The sequence below is a fragment of the Lepidochelys kempii genome, chromosome 9 (genome assembly GCF_965140265.1).
Source record: "Lepidochelys kempii isolate rLepKem1 chromosome 9, rLepKem1.hap2, whole genome shotgun sequence".
Classification (NCBI taxonomy): domain Eukaryota; kingdom Metazoa; phylum Chordata; order Testudines; family Cheloniidae; genus Lepidochelys; species Lepidochelys kempii.
The window spans coordinates 91,024,817-91,045,686 of NC_133264.1; the positions used below are offsets into that span (position 1 = coordinate 91,024,817).

The 20,870-nt window shown below is 44.5% G+C and overlaps 2 protein-coding genes across 7 annotated transcripts in view; one reads left to right on the plus strand and one right to left on the minus strand.

Annotated features, from left to right (window-relative positions):
* Nucleotides 1-7,733, plus strand: part of TBC1D8B (TBC1 domain family member 8B) — a 67,544-nt gene extending 59,811 nt beyond the window's left edge. For 2 of the 3 annotated variants that reach the window (XM_073358340.1, XM_073358341.1), the window contains exon 21: nucleotides 2,561-7,733. In XM_073358340.1, the coding sequence (XP_073214441.1) occupies nucleotides 2,561-2,974 (414 nt within the window). In that variant the 3' untranslated portion in view covers nucleotides 2,975-7,733. The remainder of the gene's footprint in view (nucleotides 1-2,560) is intronic. The other variant, XR_012160613.1, reaches the window with a different exon arrangement.
* A 1,948-nt stretch (nucleotides 7,734-9,681) lies between these two features.
* Nucleotides 9,682-20,870, minus strand: part of PASD1 (PAS domain containing repressor 1) — an 86,388-nt gene continuing 75,199 nt past the window's right edge. For 2 of the 4 annotated variants that reach the window (XM_073358342.1, XM_073358343.1), the window contains 3 exons: nucleotides 20,330-20,422; nucleotides 18,362-18,572; nucleotides 9,682-16,763 (listed from right to left, as the gene is read on the minus strand). In XM_073358342.1, the coding sequence (XP_073214443.1) occupies nucleotides 16,593-16,763; nucleotides 18,362-18,572; nucleotides 20,330-20,422 (475 nt within the window). In that variant the 3' untranslated portion in view covers nucleotides 9,682-16,592. The remainder of the gene's footprint in view (nucleotides 16,764-18,361; nucleotides 18,573-20,329; nucleotides 20,423-20,870) is intronic. The other 2 variants (XR_012160615.1, XR_012160614.1) reach the window with 2 other exon arrangements.

Here is a 20,870-nt window from a genome sequence, read left to right on the forward strand (position 1 = left end):
AGATAATGTAACACCAATATTTAAGAAGGGCTCTAGAGGTGATTCCGGCAATTACAGACCGGGAAGTCTAACATCAGCACCGGGCAGATTAGTTGAAACAATAGTAAAGAATAAAATGATCAGACACACAGAAGAACATAAATTGTTGGGCAAAAGTCAACATGGTTTCTGTAAAGGAAAATCATGTCCTACTAATCTATTAGAGTTCTCCGATGGGGTCAACAAACATGTGGACAAGGGGGATAGTGGACTTAGATTTCCAGAAAGCCTTTGACAAGGTCCCTCACCAAAGGCTCTTATGTAAATTAAGTTGTTGTGGGATAAGTGGGAAGATCCTTTCATGGATTGAGAACTGGTTAAAAGACAGGGAACAAAGGGTAGGAATAAATGGTAAATGTTCAGAATGGAGAGGGGTAACTAGTGGTGTTCCCCAAGGGTCAGCCCTAGGACCAATCCTATTCAACCTATTCATAAATGATCGGGAGAAAGGGGTAAACAGTGAGGTGGCAAAGTTTGCAGATGATACTAAACTGCTCAAGATAGTTAAGACCAAAGCAGACTGTGAAGAACTTCAAAAAGATCTCAAAATATGAAGTGATTGGGCAACAAAATGGCAAATGAAATTTAATGTGGATGAATGTAAAGTAATGCACATTGGAAAAAATAACCCCAACTATACATACAATAGGATGGGGGCTAATTTAGCTACAACTAATCAGAAAAAAGATCTTGGAGTCATCGTGGATAGTTCTCTGAAGATGTCCACGAGTGTGCAGCAGCAGTCAAAAAAGCAAACGGGATGTTAGGAATCATTAAAAAAGGGATAGAGAATAAGTTGGAGAATATCTTATTGCCCTTATATAAATCCATGGTACGCCCACATCTTGAATACTGCGTACAGATGTGGTCTCCTCATCCCAAAAAAGATATATTGGTATTAGAAAAGGTTCGGAGAAGGGCAACTAAAATGATTAGGGGTTTGAAACGGGTCCCATATGAGGAGAGATTAAAGAGGCTAGGACATTTCATCTTGGAAAAGAGGAGACTAAGGGGGGATATGATAGAGGTATATAAAATCATGAGTGGGGTGGAGAAAGTGAATAAGGAAAAGTTATGTACTTATTCCCATAATATAAGAACTAGGGGCCACCAAATGAAATTAATGGGTTGCAGGTTTAAAATAAATAAAAGGAAGTTGTTCTTCACTCAGCACACATTCAACCTGTGGAACTCCTTGCCTGAGGAGTTGTGAAGGCTAGGAGTATAACAGGGTTTAAAAGAGAACTGGATAAATTCATGGAGGTTAAGTCCATTAATGACTGTTAGCCAGGATGGGTAAGGAATGGTGTCCCTAGCCTGTTTGTCAGAGGGTGGAGATGGATGGCAGGAGAGAGATCACTTGATCATTACCTGTTAGGTTCACTCCCTCTGGGGCACCTGGCATTGGCTACTGTCGGTAGACAGGATACTGGGCTGGATGGACCTTTGGTCTGACCCAGTATGGCCGTTCTTATGTCTCCTGTAAAACCACCGCCCCAAGGTACAAAGCACCAATCATAGTAAATCATCGCTATTGATTCTTAAAACAGCTGCAGTCCATAATCAAGACTTTAACCATGACAGAAGTTCTTGTTTTGTCTCACAGAATTGCTGTGCCACATGGTAAATGTTATACGACAGGGTTCATCTGTTGTTCCTGATACAGAACTCTAAATATCGCAGTAGCAAACACACCAGAAGGGGAACCTCCATAAAGTTTTTCTTTAGTTAAGGACAATCCTGTGAGCTGAGTTGTGCCCATGCATTTTCCAAAGGTTTATATGAGTATTTCTCAATTGACTGAGAGTTTCATACAGACCGTTTTTATTGTTCAGGTTACTTTTGCAGTTAGCATAAGATGAGTGGGTGATGCGAAGTTATACTTAATGGCGGGAGAAGGGCACAGGGCAACAGGAGCATGTGATCAAGTAGTTGTCGTCTTGGTCACCATTTCTCTGGTGGTCTAGATGAGAGAGTTACTATGGTAACTGCTCACTTCAGTTATATTGCATGTTAAATGCCTTGTTTAATCCTTGTCTGAGACAAAAGACAAATCTTGCCATCTTCATTCCATTTCCATGCTCAGTTACTTGACTAAGTGTTTGCAAGAGTTCTCTGAACATGACCTTAATTCCTGTTTATAACACTCAGCCTGGTTCTAACGTATTCTAACATCAATGGGAGGGGAATAAAAAGATCAGTCTTTTCCTGACTAGGACCCTTTGTTTGGTTCTAGAAGAGTGTCTCGGCAATCACTTACCCGTTAGGAGCCTTTTATAGGAATGACTTTAGCGCCATTACAAAACAGCTCTTGGATGGATGTAATAATGGTCCATTCTCCCTTTTGTGTAAGGTTAGGCATGTTTCAAAGGGAGAATGGTCATTGTGCTTTTAGAGGATGCTTTTCCATGATCAGTTTTATTTTAAGAAGGTGGAAATAAAGAATACCAGCTAAACAGAAAAGCCTGTTGCTAGGGCTTTGAGTTGATCTCTGAATAATCTCCTCTTTAACTCTCCCTAGTTCCAGTTCATCCAGTTCTCAAAGACTTTATACAATCTGTTCCACGGGGACCCTGAAGAGGAGTTGTTATATTGGGCTATAGCAACTGTCACCAGCCTCTTGCTGAAGATGGAAGAAGTTGGGAGAAGACTACAAAGCCCCATCTCACCAGCCAAAAGCCCAGCTTCTGCAGCAGAATCTGGCACTGACAGCCAGAGCACACCGAAGAAAGACAGTGCACCCCAACAGACTGAGCGCAGGAGTGTACAAAGCCCTCGCAGAGATGACCATGAATGGTCTTTTGCCTTTGAGCAGATCCTGGCATCCTTGTTAAACGAACCAGCTTTGGTGAGATTTTTTGAGAAACCTCTAAATATAAAAGCCAAAGTAGAAAATGCTAAAACTTCACAATTAAAAGTGAGAACCAGAGTATAGTTCTTTTTCACCTTTGCACCCTGTGTAACACAAAGGCCATTGTTATGGAAAGTGAGCATTGTTTATATTGAGAATGAGATTTGAGGATTTAGCTTTAACTACCAGATAACAATATGTTTTGAAGTAATTAAAAACACTTTGAAGCACAATCACATCTTTGTGTTGTTCATAAGTTTCAGTATAGTTCAAAAACGACAGAAAAGTAAACTGAATTTTTACCATATTATACAAAATATGCAATATTACTAAAGAATAGCAAATGTGACCCATAGAGGGCACTATTGCAAAACTTTCTGTCCGACTACTATTACTGGTTGCATATGTCTTAATTCATTGTTGTGATGAATATGATGATTTTCTGCCATCTTCATTTATAAGTAGTACTTGACATCTAAGTGTTTTACTTTCAGGCTGGTTTAATTTCTAAGTAACCATTTCTAAATCTGCATGTAAACTCACCAACCCAGGGCAAAAGCCTCAGTACTAAGAGGAATAGTGTTTTTGGACTGGTAGCCTTGATGGTCACAGGAGCATTGTTGATAAAGAAGGAAGTTTCCATTCTTTTACTTGTTGCTGTACTGTAGTGTTAATCTTTTCTTTATCAGACCCCACTGGCTTCTAGTGAATAGCTGGTGTCAGAGCTGGGCCTGAATCTATGCAAAATTCAGACCAGAATTCTGATTTCCCAAATGGCACCATTTCTACACTGGATCTGTATGCCCTAGGATTTTGGGGACCCAGATTTTGCAGCTCGGGTGTGATTTCCATTTGAGTAGTTTCCTGCATCAACCCAGATGAGTAGGTTACCCCTCCCTGCCAACATTCTGTATCCCTGAGATGCAAGAATGGGGGAGTTAACTGATGGTCTTGTGGCTCCCCTGTTGAACAAGGGTGAGAAAGCTGGGCATGGATCATCAAAAGGTGTAACTTCCAGTCAAATGTATTCTAGTGTACTTGCTGGAGTCGCAAAGAAACTGACAGACAATGACTAATCCTTTCTTTCTGTATAAGGAATTAGGATGTGATGTAAAGCACTAAAATTTTATCTGTATCCACTTGTAGGCAGGGGAGGGATAGCTTGCTCATCTGGACCGTGTTGGAGAAATACGTGATTTTGTTTGTCTCAAAACCCAATAGTAGCCATCAATAGCCACCTCCTAATAAGTTGAATTATGACTGCTGAGCCAGGTTACTGACCTGCTGCAGCAGATGCTGCTTTGTTACCTTTGAATCTAAGCTCAAGCTTGTAATTGTTCATCTTTTGCCATTGGTTTTTCCTTTTGGATTATTACCACTTTTATAGTTTATATCCATCGGGACAAATAGCAGCAACAAAATCCTTCGGAGTCTGAAAGTCAGGTTTTTTAATGTCAGCTGGAAAAAAGCAACTTTTGTGAGTCATCATCAACGAAGGAGCTATCTCTTTATTGTAAGGATCCTCTGAGGCAAGCTCTGCCAATTGTTACGGAGAAAAAGTGTTGACTCGACCACTGGGTAGCGTGCATTAAAGTGGGTTTGAAGAAACGGGGGGCGGGGGGAAGCCTTGTATTTTTACAAAAATGATAAGCTGCAAATGTTGTTACGTAGTAAACTGCTTAAAAGTGCATATTTCTAAGGCATGAATTAGTCTTTCATGAAAAGCAGCACTGTTTTTATAAGGTGTGTGTTGTTTGTAAAGAATTAGGACAAGAGGTGGTACCAATATTAGGTGCTTTTTCTATGTTGCTTACACGGAGTAGAAACAAAGTAAGATTTCTGAACTTGGCTGTATATTGCAAAACAATGTTGAAATTCTGTCACTGTGAGTGGGAGGAAAGTTACCATGCCTCCTTGAAAGAAGCTGGAAACAGTTTTGTTCCTGGTCAATATCCATGAATGTGTATAACCATTTCTTCCTAATCTCAGGAATGAATGTAAATTGATCTCAACTGAAGGAATAATTTAAAAAATTGGATGATAATATATACAGCAAGTGAAATTAGGCACCTTATTTTAGAAGCTTAAATGTGGCTTGAGGTTATATAATTTTGATTTGTATATCATGGATTGAAGTGTGAAAATCCTATATCCTTTCACATGTATATTTCTAAAAGGCAGAGATGGATACTACTGCATGGATCTGTATATCTATATTTACTAATTGTTTTCACTGCATATTTTCACTGTTTTAAAAACAAAAAGCAGGTAACTTTTGATGTTCTGGGCAAGGGCTTGATTGATCAGGCAAACCTTTACTCACGTGAGTAAACAGTGTGCAAGCAACCCCATGGAAGTCAACGCAGCTACTTGTGGGAAAGGCTGAGCAGCATCAAGCCATATGTTTTTAATTTCAGGCTTCATTGTGGGTTAACAAGTATGGCGTATTTGCCAAGCAAGATAAGTTAAAGGCTTATTGAATTTTTGTAGTGGGCAGGGAAACAAGTTGTAAAAAGAGTTAGACGCAGGTTAAATTATATGCAGGAAGAAGGTGTTAAAGAAGTCTGCAAAATGTAGTAGATGTGATATTAATGGCTGTTATGCAAAAATAGGCACTTTTTTTTACAAATGTCATGCACTTTCTATTTAATGTTAGTAAAAAGGACCATACAGAAAGCCAATTATATATCAATTCTGTACCTGCATCTAAAGTATAATTATCACACATGTTTATACACAGAATGACCAGCATACATGTAAAATCTGTTTAAAACTAAAAGTTAGGGCTGTAATCATTCGTTTATTTTTTATTATCCTAAGAGATTCTTTTTAGTTGTTTGTTTATTATAGATTTTTGAACAAAGAAAATGTAATGTTTGTTTTTGTCATTCCTTTATACACCTGTGTTCTGGTCCAGCAAAAAATTGCCTTGACCTTCTGTGCCATGTGAGCTCTAGATAGTCGTGATTGATGGGTCAGTCTTGCAGGGCAAAGCTTCCTCGAGGAAATCATCTTTCTGTAGGATGGCACGGCGTTGCGCAGTTGCTCTAGTGGGAAGAGCTCATGAAACTCCAGGTGCTTGGAGGCTGCGGACCAGCTTCTGATCCCTCTCACACCAGTTCTTAGTCCTGATCTGGAACATCCTTAATATTTAGTACTAAGTATTCAAGTGTAGGATTGAAGCACGTGGGTGAGAGTTTGCATGAGGTCAAGGGAGAGGATTTTGCTTCACACAGTGCTGCGTGAGTTTAGAATCCGTCCCTCTGTCTCTTTCCTACCCCATTCATTGTGGAGATGGCCTGGCTTACAAAATATATAGAAACTTAGTTGGAGGCAAAACCCTTTTCCTCCTCCTCCCCATTGACTCTCTGCTGTGGGAGTCCCTACTCTAAGGTGACAAAGGAATAATAGCTGGGCTAACCACTCTACTTACAAGTGCTCTAGCGGAGTTAGCAGGCAGGTACCTGGGAGGTATCTGCACCTGGGAGCTTTGACCCCTTTAAAATTCTCTGTGGTGATGCAGAGAGTAACCCACACTCCTGGGTTAGGATATTGTGGGAGACTGCACATCCCCTGGTTTCTTTTGAATAAGCCCAATTGCCAGATATAGATGAGTATTGGCCTGAGCAGAGGTTTTGGCAAAGATCCAGGCAGTTGCAGAACCTACTCAGCCACTGCCCAGAAGGAACTTCCCACTGGAATCTTCAGTAACTTTTGTAAGGGTCGGCAGCTAGAGGTGATTTTTACCCTAGGGAGGGCCCCATAATATCCTCCCCTGCCCCACACACACACACACAACCCGACATGGCCAGGCATTTTCATGGAAAAAAAAGTTCCCTGCTTTTTTTGGGGGGGAAATGTATATTGCATCCAAGATAAAACTGGCATTGATTTTGGGGGAAGTTTATCTGGGTAGAGTTTGCTAATATTAATGTTTTTTTATTCATTTTCATTTCTTAAATTGGATTAGTTGGTATGTGAAAACATCAGCATGACTTCAAAGACGATACAATCACATGGTTACCCCACTATGTCAGGTACTGAGAGCAGGTCAGGATGATCTTTTAGCGATCAGGATGATCTTCGTAATCCTCCCTCCCTCGGGCACTCTTACTGGGCATATAAAATGTCTCTCTAAAATGAGTGAAGAAAAGCCAAACTACCAATCCAAGGGAACAGCTAACAAAAAGGTAGTGTGCCCCTGAGGCAAGTGAACTAAACAGGTTCATTAGGGTGTTTTTTCACCTACCTCAGCAGCACAGTCAGGACTGTGGCAGGATTGACCACCCTTCCGGACACACTGGTGATTTTTTAATAGTTTCAGCTGGGAATGGCAAATTCACTGGGGCGCTCCCACTAAAATCACTGGGTGTTACCTTTACAGAGTGAAGGAAGAGCAGAACCCAATATTGTAATTGTTTGAAAAAGACGAGCACTTTAATGTTTTCTAAGAAGTTAGGGGTGAGCACAGTCATATGGTACTAAAAAGCACTTAAGGTTCACTCCATCCAACACAGTAATTGTTCAGTACTTGTAGATGGCCATAACATACTGATCTTGTTTTTAGTAGTTTGCCAGCATGGCAACTAAGAAAGGGATATGTTTGTTTACATTAATAAAAGAGCCTCCATCCAATTGTACTATACAAAATTCTTATATTTAATTGTAAATGTTATTTGAGTAAAAGAGTTTCTTAACAGAATTATTCCAATTTATTTCCAGAGAAATACGATATTTTGTCTTTTTGCTACAGTTATATCACCAAGAATGCAAACCATGTCTATGTGCCGGCACGTTGGCTTTTTATACAATGTACTGTATGCAGTAAAAGTACTGTAAGTAATGAGGTGTCAATAAACTTGTTTCACTTAAGAAAAATAAATCTGCTTTGGAGGCATGGTGTTCCCTTTGCACTGAGCTCCAGGTTTCCTGTAATGTTTAACCAGCATGGGATTTTCAAAAGTGCCTTCGGGATCCCAAAGGCCAGTCCCATCCTTAGGACTTACTAAAAGCAGAATCGCTCGAATTTACAGTAGTAACAGTGAATGCCGCAGTGAACTACTGGATTTTGCGAAAGGCAGCCTTACCCTTTTGTAGGAAATGGGAATTGTGGGTGTGCAAAGATTGCAAGGTTCAGGACCTTAGTGAATGAAATAAAACTTTCCAAAGGTGGGACCCTAATTGAGAAGGCTCTGCCTTCAGTCTTCAGAGAATGTTGTGTCTCCTGGAACTGAGAACTAAAAACCACTCGGTTGATGGAATGCAAGGAGAAGGTCAAGTCCCAGACCATTTGGGGTTTAAATGTTACCCCAGCACCTTGAGGAAAACAGGAAGCCAGTCCTCGGGTGGTATGTACTTCCTAGGATGACTAGAGAGCAAGTGTGAAAATTCGGGACCCTTTTTTTTTTTTTCCAGGGTGGGGAGGGTATAGTGCATATATAAGACAAAGCCCCTAATATTGGGACATCTGGTCACCCTAGTACTCCCAGGGCCATGTGGATTTTAGCAGTTATAGACAGCAGATCCAGTTCAGCCACTAAAAGCGAGTCCATTTTTACACAGTCCTTGCTAAACCAATAACCAAAATACATGACTAAGCAGAGGCACAAGAAGCCATCCTCCGCCTGTCATTGACAGCAGGTAGAGATAGAAACAAGAGAAAGCTGGGAGAAAATGGAAAGTTGCAGTCAAAGAGGAGACCAGTTTTCTAATCCCGGGATTGAATTATCCCAATGTATGATCCTTACCTTTAGAATTCTAAAGTTGAGGGCTGGGAATCCCGTTAACTTGTGTCAAGGTTCCTCCCCCACTCTGAACTCTAGGGTACAGATGTGGGGACCTGCATGAAAAACCTCCTAAGCTTATCTTTACCAGCTTAGGTCAAAACTTCCCCAAGGTACAAAATATTCCACCCGTTGTCCTTGGATTGGTCGCTACCACCACCAAACTAATACTGGTTACTGGGGAAGAGCTGTTTGGACGCGTCCTTCCCCCCAAAATAATTCCCAAAACCTTGCACCCCACTTCCTGGACAAGGTTTGGTAAAAAGCCTCACCAATTTGCCTAGGTGACTACAGACCCAGACCCTTGGATCTTAAGAACAATGAACAATCCTCCCAACACTTGCACCCCCCCTTTCCTGGGAAATGTTGGATAAAAAGCCTCACCAATTTGCATAGGTGACCACAGGCCCAAACCCTTGGATCTGAGAACAATGAAAAAGCATTCAGTTTCTTACAGGAAGACTTTTAATAAAAATAGAAGTAAATAGAAATAAAGAAATCCCCCCTGTAAAATCAGGATGGTAGATATCTTACAGGGTAATTAGATTCAAAAACATAGAGAACCCCTCTAGGCAAAACCTTAAGTTACAAAAAAGATACACAGACAGAAATAGTTATTCTATTCAGCACAATTCTTTTCTCAGCCATTTAAAGAAATCATAATCTAACACATACCTAGCTAGATTACTTACTAAAAGTTCTAAGACTCCATTCCTGGTCTATCCCCGGCAAAGACCAGCATATAGACAGACCCCCAGACCCTTTGTTTCTCTCCCTCCTCTCAGCTTTTGAAAGTATCTTGTCTCCTCATTGGTCATTTTGGTCAGTTGCCAGCGAGGTTACCTTTAGCTTCTTAACCCTTTACAGGTGAGAGGAGCTTTCCCCTGGCCAGGAAGGATTTCAAAGGGGTTTACCCTTCCCTTTATATTTATGACAACTTGTCTCTCTCTTTCCCCCTAATACCCCATTCCCATCCTTGTCCCAAAGGGATTTGTGTCTCCTCCCTTCTTTTCCAGCCAGGCAGTCTCTTTCTGCTATCCTCCATTCATGAGGATTCCCCACGGCTTCTGGGTTCTACACCCAGCAGGCCCAGCCAGTGTTGTGAGCCACCCACCTCTGTTGCTTTTGTGTGCCCAATTTGATACGATCAGCCAGTTGCTGCGTTCTTAAGCCACATGCCACAGCCCCGATCGAGACCTAGAAACTTCAGTTTCAGGACTGTGCTGTAAGTACCAAGCAAAGAACACAAGCACACGTGTAAGAGGTCTTAAAAGTATACTTTTATTTTCTTCCAAAATACTATGTACAATCTGTTAAAGCTTGTCGAGATGCGACGGCTCCTATCCAATGGAGCTGCTCAGAGATGCGTAATGCAAGACGACGACAAAATCTAACTGTCTTCATAAGACACTTCCTTTTTTCCATTACAAAATACTTTAACATTTATAAATTTATCTATATTTGACATCATATAAAATAAACTAATATTCATACTCAAGTCTAAGTTTTTACAGGGGATATAGTACAATATGTACAAGAATGTTTCACTATGTTTGTCAAACCAGCCTGGTTATAATGTACCAGGCTTTAATGTACAAATATGCTAAAAGTGCAAGACTTGAATTAAAGCTGCCTGTGTTTTCAGAGGTCTGGAATTGTGTGGCCAAATGTGTATACATGGGTGTACTCGAAAGCTGGACAACGTTTATGACTTAGGAGGTATCGCTCTGAGCTGGCACCAATCTTTGGGTACACTCTGTTGCATACCTACAGTCCAAAGGACGGTAATAAGCCCAGAGTCTACTACTGGTAGAAGGTGCATCCCCTTGTAAGTGGACAAGCCCACCTGCTTACCGAAACCAGTTGACAATGGGCAATTCCAAACAGGTCACAAAAACACAGGTCATAGCTAACACAGAGGTAAACAAATCAACGGTAACCTGAAGAGGATTGCTTTGAGAGAGCTCAGGGCCAATGGCTGAGGTCTGGATTCAGTATTTATACAGGTTGGGCTCCTGTTGCATTGACAGGAGATTGCCTGAGTAAGGACTGAACAGAAACTGAGTAAGGACCTCAGCAGTTTGGCGCGCTCATGATTGTCTGAAAACCAGGAGCAGCTTGAAGGCAGCAAGAAAGAATGTGCATTCATGAAAGCTGCTTCTTCACAGGCGTGAGCATGACTTGGCCAGTGTTAGCCAGGATTTGTCAACATATGTCAGTGACTCTTTTGGCCAAATTGCACTAACAGGGGTGATAGACAGTGGAAAGGAAGGGTGGGGTTTTTTTTCTTCTTAATAAAGTGCATGTTTTTTGAAAGGCCAATCCGAAAAAGGGTCCCAAACCCTGCATTCTAGGGCCACCATTTAGCCTCTTTCCTTTCTCCACCCCAATCTCCCCAGCCACATATAGCGGCTACCCTCAAGGCCATATTGTCACAGCTCCCAGCCATTCACAACTGCAACGAGCTGGCCGAGGATGGCCATATTGCACATAGTAGCCATGTAAGTCTCAGCGGGACAATTGGCCAGAGCTGTGTTCCATAAGCAAAGGCAACTGCATTGACTCAGCCTCAGATATCTCTATAAAACACAGGCTTTCTCGGTGCTACAACGTGCCTGAGGGGAGAGCCTGGAGCCAGCTGCTGGTCTCATGCAGAGTAAAGCAGAGAACCCCCCACTGCCTGCAGCAGAAGTGAGAGTGGTTTAAAGCAGAGACCGCAGCCCAGCTGCACAAAGAGTGAGGATGAATTTTTGGGCCTTGTTTTTATTTTTTTTACATTGCACAAGCCCGTCTCCCATCTTTCTTCTCTGCCAGCTCACTTTATTTTCCAGTTAAAGGAACGGCTTTGGGGGCCAACCTAATCAAAGGACAAACAGCTGCTGAAAGGGTTGCTCAGGCAGTCGCTGATGGAGCAGCACATGAGTGTGTGGCTGCTACTTGAAGCAAGCAGCCCAGTCCCTTAGGCACACCTTGCTTTCACACCGGCTGCAGCACCCGCCACGTCCACCACCAACATGCTTCGGGCAAAAGCCTGTCTGACACGGGCTAAAAAACCCCCAAAGGAGCTGTGACTGGTAGGGCATTTACAGTGATGGTTTCAGCTACAAGGCTATAGTCACAGGGGTTCACCTGTATTGCCACCACCTTAATTTTAGCAAGGGAGAGTGTGTGAAAGCCCACAAGCGTTAAGAACATAAAAATGGCCATATTGGTCCATGTAGCCCAGTATCCGGTCTTCCGACAGTGGCCAGTGCCAGGTGCCCCAGAGGGAATGAACAGAACAGGTAATCATCAAGTGAGCCATTCCCTGGTACCCATTCCCAACTTCGGGCAAACAGAGACTAGGGACACCATCCTTGCCAATAGCCATGGATGGACCTATCCTCCATGAACTTACCCAGTTCTTTTTTTGAACGTGATTAATCTCTATAATAACTAACTGGCCAGTTTCCTGTAACACTTTTTTTGTCCATGTCTTGGCCCCAGTGAAACACATGCCAAGAGCACAGGTCCACCAGTGCGGTACTGTACCAAAGTGGCCAGAAGTCAGCCAAGGCTACCTTAGCATTTTAACAAAACTAGTGGCAGGTACTGAGCGGCCGCGGTGGGGGGTTTGCGGGGCCCTGGGCCTCCCCACCCCTTCTGCCTGTAGTCCATCCCGTCTGGGCATGATGACCCAATTTTATAGGGACAGTCCTGATATTTGAGGCTTTGTCTGCTATAGGCACCTATTACCCCCGCCACCCCGATCCCCATTTTTCACACTTGATGCGGGGGCTTCCCCCAACAGGCAGGTGAGCCAGGGTGGTGGTCTGTGTGTGTGGAGGTGCCCATTTTTCAAGGGACCATCCTAGCCAAAGCCACATCCCAAGGCTACGATTTAGTCCTGGGCATTTTTAGTAAAAGTCATGGCCAGGTCATGAGCAATAAACAAAAATTCATGGCCCGTGACCTGGCCATGCCTTAGCTTTGTAAGTAAATCTTGGGGGGGGGGGCACTGGCGCTGAGGAGGTGCTTGTGACCAGTGGCCCACAGCTGCTCCAGCCTGCTGGGGACCGCTACAGCCACTGGTGTGGCTGTTTTTTTTGGGGGGGGGTGGGGGCACCATTGGAGCAGCAGGCCCTGGAGTCAGCCACACAGGCTCCTGCAGAAGTCCCGAGGGTCAGGGAATCTGTGACGGACACGGAGCCCTGCGCATGAGGTTGCGAACACACCCAGCCAGCAGGAAGGGCTCATAAGCCCCAAAGCATGAACTCTAAGCGCAAGTGGCTTTCAGCCACATTTGCTGTAGTTTCAGAGTAACAGCCGTGTTAGTCTGTATTCGCAAAAAGAAAAGGAGGACTTGTGGCACCTTAGAGACTAACCAATTTATTAGAGCATGAGCTTTCGTGAGCTACAGCTCACTTCATCAGACTGGAATGGCCACAAGGCAGGAATTCACTTACCAGGCTCTTATGGGCCCGAAGCAGGACTCGAGCAAAACACCCTAACTTCAATGTGCTTTTTAGTTACAGACCAGGGGTGGGCAAACATTTTGGGCTGAGGGCCACAGCTGGGTGGGAAAAGTGTATGCAGGGCTGTGGGAGTGGAGGGGTGCAGTGTGCAGGAACGGGCTCAGGGCAAGGGAGGGGTGCGGGATGGATGAGGGGGTTGAGGTGCAGCAGGGGGCTCAGGGCAGGGAGTTGGGGGGGGGGCAGGGCCCTGGCCCCATGCAGCTCCAGGAAGCGGCTGGCTCCACACACTGCCCTTGCCACGCCTCCAGGTACCTCCTCCCAAAGCTCCCATTGGCCACAGTTCCCCGTTCCCGGCCAATGGGAGCTGTGGGCGAAGGTACCTGGCGGCATGGGCAATGCATGGATGTGGTGCTAGCCGCTTCTGAGAGCGGCGTGGGGCCTGAGGCACCACTGGGGGTGAGGGGCAATCCCACGGGCCATAGTTTACCCACCCCTGCTTTGGACCCTTCCGCTAAGTGCGAGTGTCTCAACTCACCTACATGGCCTGCCTCTGTGGGTCAGCCAATGGCTCCCAAGGAGGCACGTCCTCTTGTGGGGCCACTTTTTGGCCTATCACCATGGCTTGGCTCACCCTTGGGCACAATTTTTGCCCCTTGTAGGTAAAAGACAGTAACAAACAACGCTTTACTACGTAGAAGTTTGAGGACGTCACTGGGAAGTCGGTTACTATTGCACATCATTGTTCCAGCCAAGGTCCCTGACATTACAACACGCTTCAGTCACAAGGAATTGTTGGGGAACATCTCATTCACATATCTCTGGCAGCTGAAGGGGTAAACACACTCTAAACAGCAGCTCAGTGATGTTGGTCTTGCCAGCTAATCTTTGGTACCCAACTTGCAACCCCTGCCCTCACCCCTGGCTGCCTTGAGCTATACTCACTGAGCCAGCCAGCACATTTGACAATTCCAGCCCACCGTGCATTTGCCCCAGGCCGTACAGTGCCGGGGTGGGGGGAGGGGTAGCCTCTGCCTCCTTGACCTCTCATTGCTAAGCGCCCTTCTTTTCTATTTACGCCACCCTGCCATTGTTGTGCTACAACTAGGCTATGAAAATAGATAACACACGTCTCTTCTGATGCCAGCGGCATGGCTGTGCAGAGCCAGGGAATGGTCTGTGCTGCTCTCCTCTTTGGTGACTTGAGTTTTCATGCTAAAACTTTTACATCTAATTAACATGGTTCTCAATACCCCACGCAATGTGAAAACAAATGTACTCTGAGTATTGCCTCCAGCAGCAGGGCACTCAGACTGCAGCCGTGGTGAGCCTGAGCCGGCCAGTTGCTCCACACCCCTGCTAGGCAAAGCCAGGTACCCCGCTTAAAGCATGCTCAGCCCCTTCTCTGCTCAGAGGCCATGGTCACAGTTTTGCAAGCTGGCGCCCAATAGCCCAGTGTGGCTGGGCACCAAACACGCCCAGGCGGGCTTGGAAACGAACATGCACCTTTAAAGTGTCCAAAGAAACATCATAACGCAGATTCTTGGCTGGACCGCAGCAGCCACTGGGGCAAAGTGGCTGAAAACCAGCAGAGCTGCCTCACTGAGGATGCCCTGTGCCTCGGGAAATCCCGCTGTGGCACAGGGCTGCAACTTGGGGAAGGGGAGGGGGAAATGTGTGGCCCTACGCCCAGTGAGCCCATGGTGCCTTTGGGAGCTGGCTTAAAATAAAGCATTCCCGCATGAGCCCGGCTTTACAGGGGTGAGAGGTTGAGCAGACCAATGGTGACTTACAGTCACCTTTTCCAAGCAGTGCTGAGCACAGCTCCACTGATCCAGCTTGACCTCACCACGCTTTCAGCCTCATCTGTTTCATCTCAACTACTAGAGGCAGGCACCCTGCGATCATGGTGACGGAGGGGTCCCAAAAGGGCCTAGAAAGAGCAGATTGATTAGGTTAGATCGAGGTTAGACAATAACTTTTCCCTAAACTCTATTTCGCGTGCCAGCCACAATGTTATGACTTTGCCATCACTTTTTTCCTTTAAGGAAGTACCCAAGCATTGTCTCAGAAAGCCGGTATTAAATTGTCTTCAGAGTTTGGGATCAAGCATTACCCAAATCTAACACTCAGTTTCAAAAAAAAAAAAAAAAAAAAATCTAAAGATTAAATATTCATTTTCCTTTGGAAAGACACAAACAGTAGGGACACTTTACTATACACCCACTGAGGAATAGACAGTTTGTCAGTTAATAAATATAAACACATAGTTAAAAAGTGACAATTTACAAAAATACAATTTATTGCTAACCCTATGGGCTTGGAATATCACTTAGTATAAATTTCAGCTTTGCCAAATTGAAACATGAACGAGCAAAACCACAAAGTTTGCCTTTGTCTGAGTTTCAGGTGTAAAGAAACATGTACAGCAAGGTCCATTGGAGAATGTAAGGACTCCTTGCCTGTACACCCTAAAAAATACTTGGCTCTGGGAACTAAAACCACAGAAATTCATCTGCACCCGTAGCATACTGATGGCGACGTGAGTTGGTAAAACAACCGTAAGAAATTTAGGCAAGAGTGGTGGTCCAGGAATTAGCAGCATTATTCAATCATCTGGAAAAAACAAATTATGGGATTGAGGGATAGGGAAAAAGGAAACCAAAATCCACAATGAACCTACTACAACAAAGCAAACGATGTAGATGCTCATTAAATGGGACCCTGCTGATTCTTACAGGTTTCCATGCTCCAAACACTGGTCTTAAATTCACAATGAATTTCAGCAAAATTTAAAAGGAGCATTGATGTCCTGAATTGCAAATATTTTCTCAGTTGCAAAGCGAGCTTTGCACTGACCTGATTAACAGCATGCCTGCAGCTAGAAATCCAGATTGCAGTCCAAAGGAATTGCAATGCTGTGCTGTGTAAGGCTGTATGGCTTAGTGACCAATAACAGCCACAGATGACTGTATTCTTCAGCGGTCATTTTCCTGCTTAAGTCAGCCATTTTTGTTCAGCAAGTCTGTCACCGCCTTTGCAGACTAGCTTTAGCAGGCAAGAGCTCCACAACCAATTCCGACTAGCCTGATTTCAGCCTCCAGGTATTTTTAGCACTTAACAGCCGCTCTTGACAGGATGTACATGAACGGGAGTTCTAGCTACTCACAGGTCAACTGTGTTTAGTCAAACAGTCCTGTTGCTTAATGAATCCAGACTTTGCTTCGATACGGGCACGGTGCAGCATCAAGGACTGAATATATAAAAATGGTAATCAACAAGGTACCCATATGGCGATCGTGCTCTCCTGCTGGGACCTTCCTCCACGCTGCCATGTTTCCCTCTGGGCTAACCCTCACCCCTCTGGCACATGAGGAGGGCCTTCTCTCCTTGAATTTCGCCGTCCGTCCCCGACGCCTGCTCAGCACAGCAGCTGCGACTCGTCACCTTCTCGTCATGACCTGGCTTTCACGGCAGCTGCATTTCAGGCAGGTCCTGTAAGTTGCAGGACTGGCCCTGCGGATGGTGGCTTTGTTGCTGTGGATGGAGGAAGTAGCCCATGGTATTCTGCTGCGGTATATGAGATGGCTGGAAAATACGCTGATTTTGACTCCCCTGGACCGACTCAGGGGCTTGCATCTGTAGAAAGAAAATGTGATACAATTAGACTGATTTCCCAACAAATGCAGATGCTCCTTGTGCCCTGATCTAGCTACTTCTGGCTGTTCAATGCAGTGCTCTGGAAAGGGTGGGTCTGATTCTGGAAGAGGCTATCAAAGGAACATACCGTGCAGAGCCTGGGAGTGAAATACAGGCCCTGTTCCTTTATCCCGAGGGCCTCAATTTTCAACATAACGGCGAGTTTCTGGGCACTCAGTTTGGATGCCAAAGTTATTTGCACGCCTTAAACCACCGACAATCAAGTACCCACCCTGTGGGGCTAGAGATACTATTGCCAAACCCACAGGAAAACATATGGGAAGGCTCCAGTCTGGGTGAGTGCAATTGTCAATGGCTACTACTGAAGTCTAGAAGACTCTTGTGAGGAGCGATGGCTGGTAAATCCACATAGCAACAGCTCCAGGAGCCTGCTCCCATCCCCCTGTACACGGTGGCTCGGTTCCACGGGGCATAGGGCTTGACCAGCCATGCTACCTGGCCTTAGTAAGCCTCTGCAGCATAGCCAGACCTCGGTAAGTTCCCGGTGGTGCTGAAGTTTGATCTCAAAATGGACAGAAATTCTCATCTTTGTAAGCAAATACCCAGCCCTGTAGCGAGACACACAAATGGGGCGTGGAAAATAAATGTGGTCTGTGATCGGCAAGGCAACCAAAAGGACTGAGTGTGAGGCAGCTGTTGACTTGCTGTGACTTTGGACCTATCACTTGACTTCTCACTCTCTCCGTTTTGCTGTCTTTACAAAATGTGGATGAAGGCACCTACCCTTACACAAGTGCTCTGAGGATGAATTCAGGAGTTACCCCTTGTAAAACGCTGGGTCTGTGCCTGTGCTGAATTTGTCTTATTCCACAACTTGAGGGGATTATTATGTAATCACTCCTTTTTCAACCAGCCCTGCAGCATAACTAGTTCCACCTGGAGCTGATCTCTTCCTATTACTTTGCTACACCTCCTCTCACTGACCATTAAACTTACGGCTTTTGTAAACCCACTCAGTTTTTGAGAGAATGAAAACTATTTTCAATTATTAATTAGCCTCAGTGATTCCTTCCACTAACTGTTTTATCAGCTGGGCACGATCCTTGTTCTTGAAAATCAAATCTGTCTTCTCGAAAGGTTTGCTCGGTGGCCCAATTAATTCTTTGAATAAAGAGCAGCACGTGGCTGGTTTAAAAAAAACAACAACACAGTCTGCTCAGATACTACAGGCCAGATGGAGCCAGATTTTCAAAAGTGCTTTGGACCCAGCAACTCCCAATGTTTAACATTCCCGGCCAGATTTTTCAAAAAGCTCCAGGCACTGGGTGCTGAGCTGCATGTGAAAATCTGGCCACTTATTTTGGTGCCTAAATGAGAGTTAAGTTCTTCTGAAAACATAGTCTCAACTGTGCTGACCATTTTTGAAAATTCCGGTGATACAGGGCAGGCTGTAGGTATGTACAGGTACAGTGGGGATGGGGGTCATGTAAGATAAGACAGCCAGATTCAAGTCATGTAAGAGCGTTTCCTTCTAAACTGTCTGATCGACATTTACAAAGCCCACCCAAGTATGCTACCTGCAGGTAGAGATGCTGCTGCTGAACCTGCTGTTGGGGTGGCCATTGGTGGAGATGAACTGGAAGTTGCGTCTGGTGGGAAGGGAAGTTGGCCTGTGGAATCATGACTGAAGGAGTAAATACAGGAGAAGGGGCAGGAGCCCTGACTGCGCTACATGTAATTGGCTGCATCTGTAATGGGGGAGGCAGCATCTGTTGTTCTGGAACAAATCTGTAAATAGGAGGAAAATAAAACACTAATAGAAGGTAAACAATGAATCAGCATGAAAATAAATGCCGGAGATCTATGCTGATTGAAACAAAGCAAAATGCAGTTCGCTAAACCAAATACAGTCCGGAAAAACAGCCCGGAAAACATACCAGACTAGCTGCAAAAATCTCCCATCATGGGTGGTGGGTAGCATCGGCTGTGCCTCCCCAAACAGCCTGGCAGGGCCCCGCTCACACTCTGCCCCCAGATTCCCTCCTGCAGTTCTTTGCCATGCCCCAGGCTGGCTGGGGCTAGGGCTGGCCAGCCTGCCGCAAGAACTCAGGGCTGCTGGCACTGGGCTCGTGCTGCCCAGCCGGCACTGGGACTGCACCACCAGGTGCCGGGGGCCCTCAGGCACAAGAGGTGGGGGCTAGCCTCCCCCAATGGCTGGGTCACCGGCCACCCATGTCTCCCATGTCCTTTATCAGTATAATGAAGTGGAATTCCATACTGGAACTCCACATGTGAGAACAAGAGTATCTGATTTGGAGAAGCTGAAGGCTTTGCTGTATGGTTGCCCCCCATCCCACCGAAACCACGAGTCTTGTGACTTGGCCTGTTTAAATAAGAGATTCATCGATTCATAGATTCCAAGGCCAGAAGGGACCATTGTGATCATCTAGTCTGACCTCCTGTATAGCACAGGCCAGGGAACTGCCCCAAAATAATTTCCAGAGCAGATCTATTAGGAAAACATCCAATCTTGATATTAAAATGGTCAGTGATGGAGAATCCACCATGACCCTTGGTAAACTGTTCCAATGGTTAATGACTCTCACCATTAAAAATTTACACTTATTTCCAGTCTGAATTTGTCTAGCATTCAACTTCTAGCCATTGGATTGTGTTATACCTGTGTCTGCTAGAATGAAGAGCCTGTTATTAAATATCTTCCCCCATGTAGATACATACAGACTGTAATCAAGTCACCCCTTAACCTTTTCTTTGTTAAGCTAAATAGATGCAGCTCTTTGATCAATGAAACAACCATATCCATCGGCATACTTAGATTTAAAGCTGTCTGGGGCAGGGACCAATACTTTGGTGTATGTTAGTACAGTGCCTAGCACAATAGGGGTGGCATCTCTGGGTGCAACTGAAACAACAATAGAAATAAGGTGATTAGTACTCAACTTCTGCACCAGCACACACTGACAGGTGTGCAGCTGTGTTAAGATGGACTGGTTAGAGCACAAGAACACAGCAAAGAGTTTACCTACGCCAATGGGCAGCGGTACAGTCCGTTGTAGAGCTGGACAGGGAATGTATTTTATTTCCCGTGAACATTTCTGAACAAAGATTTTTTTCATTTCTATCAAAAACTTTGAATTTGGGGAAGATGGCGAAAAACCAGAACCTGACTATTGCCAGTTTTCTGAAACTGAACGCAGAAAATGATTGCCAACCCCCACAAAACGTCGGATTTTAGTTTTCAATAAAAGCCTGAAAAATCTGGATGAGAACTGAAATTTACTTGGAAAAATTTGTTTGAAGGGATGTTTTTCATTAAAAAAAACAATCCAACTTCATTTTTTCCCCCAACCAACTAGTTACTTATCTCTTTACCCCCAATTTTTTTTTTCTTTTTTGGTAACCAACATTTTTGATCATTTTCATGACCCCGAAAAGAACCCCAATAAGATCTTACACATGGACAAAGCCTCTGAAGAGAAAGTTCACTGCTAAGATAGTGTACAATAGTTACAGGGAAGACTTACTTTGCTTGCTGTCTGCCAGCAGTGTTTTGTGATGACTGATTACTGCCATTAGCACTGGGCATCAAGGCTTGGACAGGCTGATCTAACAACATTCTACAGAAGAATGAAAACATGGCACAGTCAGAAAAGGTATTTGTTTTTTCCTATGTTCAGATTCTTCACAGTCAATCTCTAGTACCCTATCCCCGTAAAAGCTGTGTGAAAGCTCTCAAATCTTCACTAACTCATTCCATCCAAGTTTAAGGACCTGAATGCTTGTGTGCATATAATATAAGATCACAATTTTATCATCAGCTTTAAAGAGACCACAGATCTGCGCTGAAATGGCTAAGCCTTTCAGATCACAAATGTTCAGTTGATCTTGCTAACATTATCATGGCCCACCTCGTGCAAATTAAGGATCCCATTCTTTCTTTTGCTTTGGACACGAACGCACATTTAGCTGGCATCTGCCCACAGAAGAGTTCCAGGCGCCCCACAACGCATACTAACATTTAAAGTGTTTGCGTGCTATTTTCGGGAGCTGGGTTGGGTGGTGATG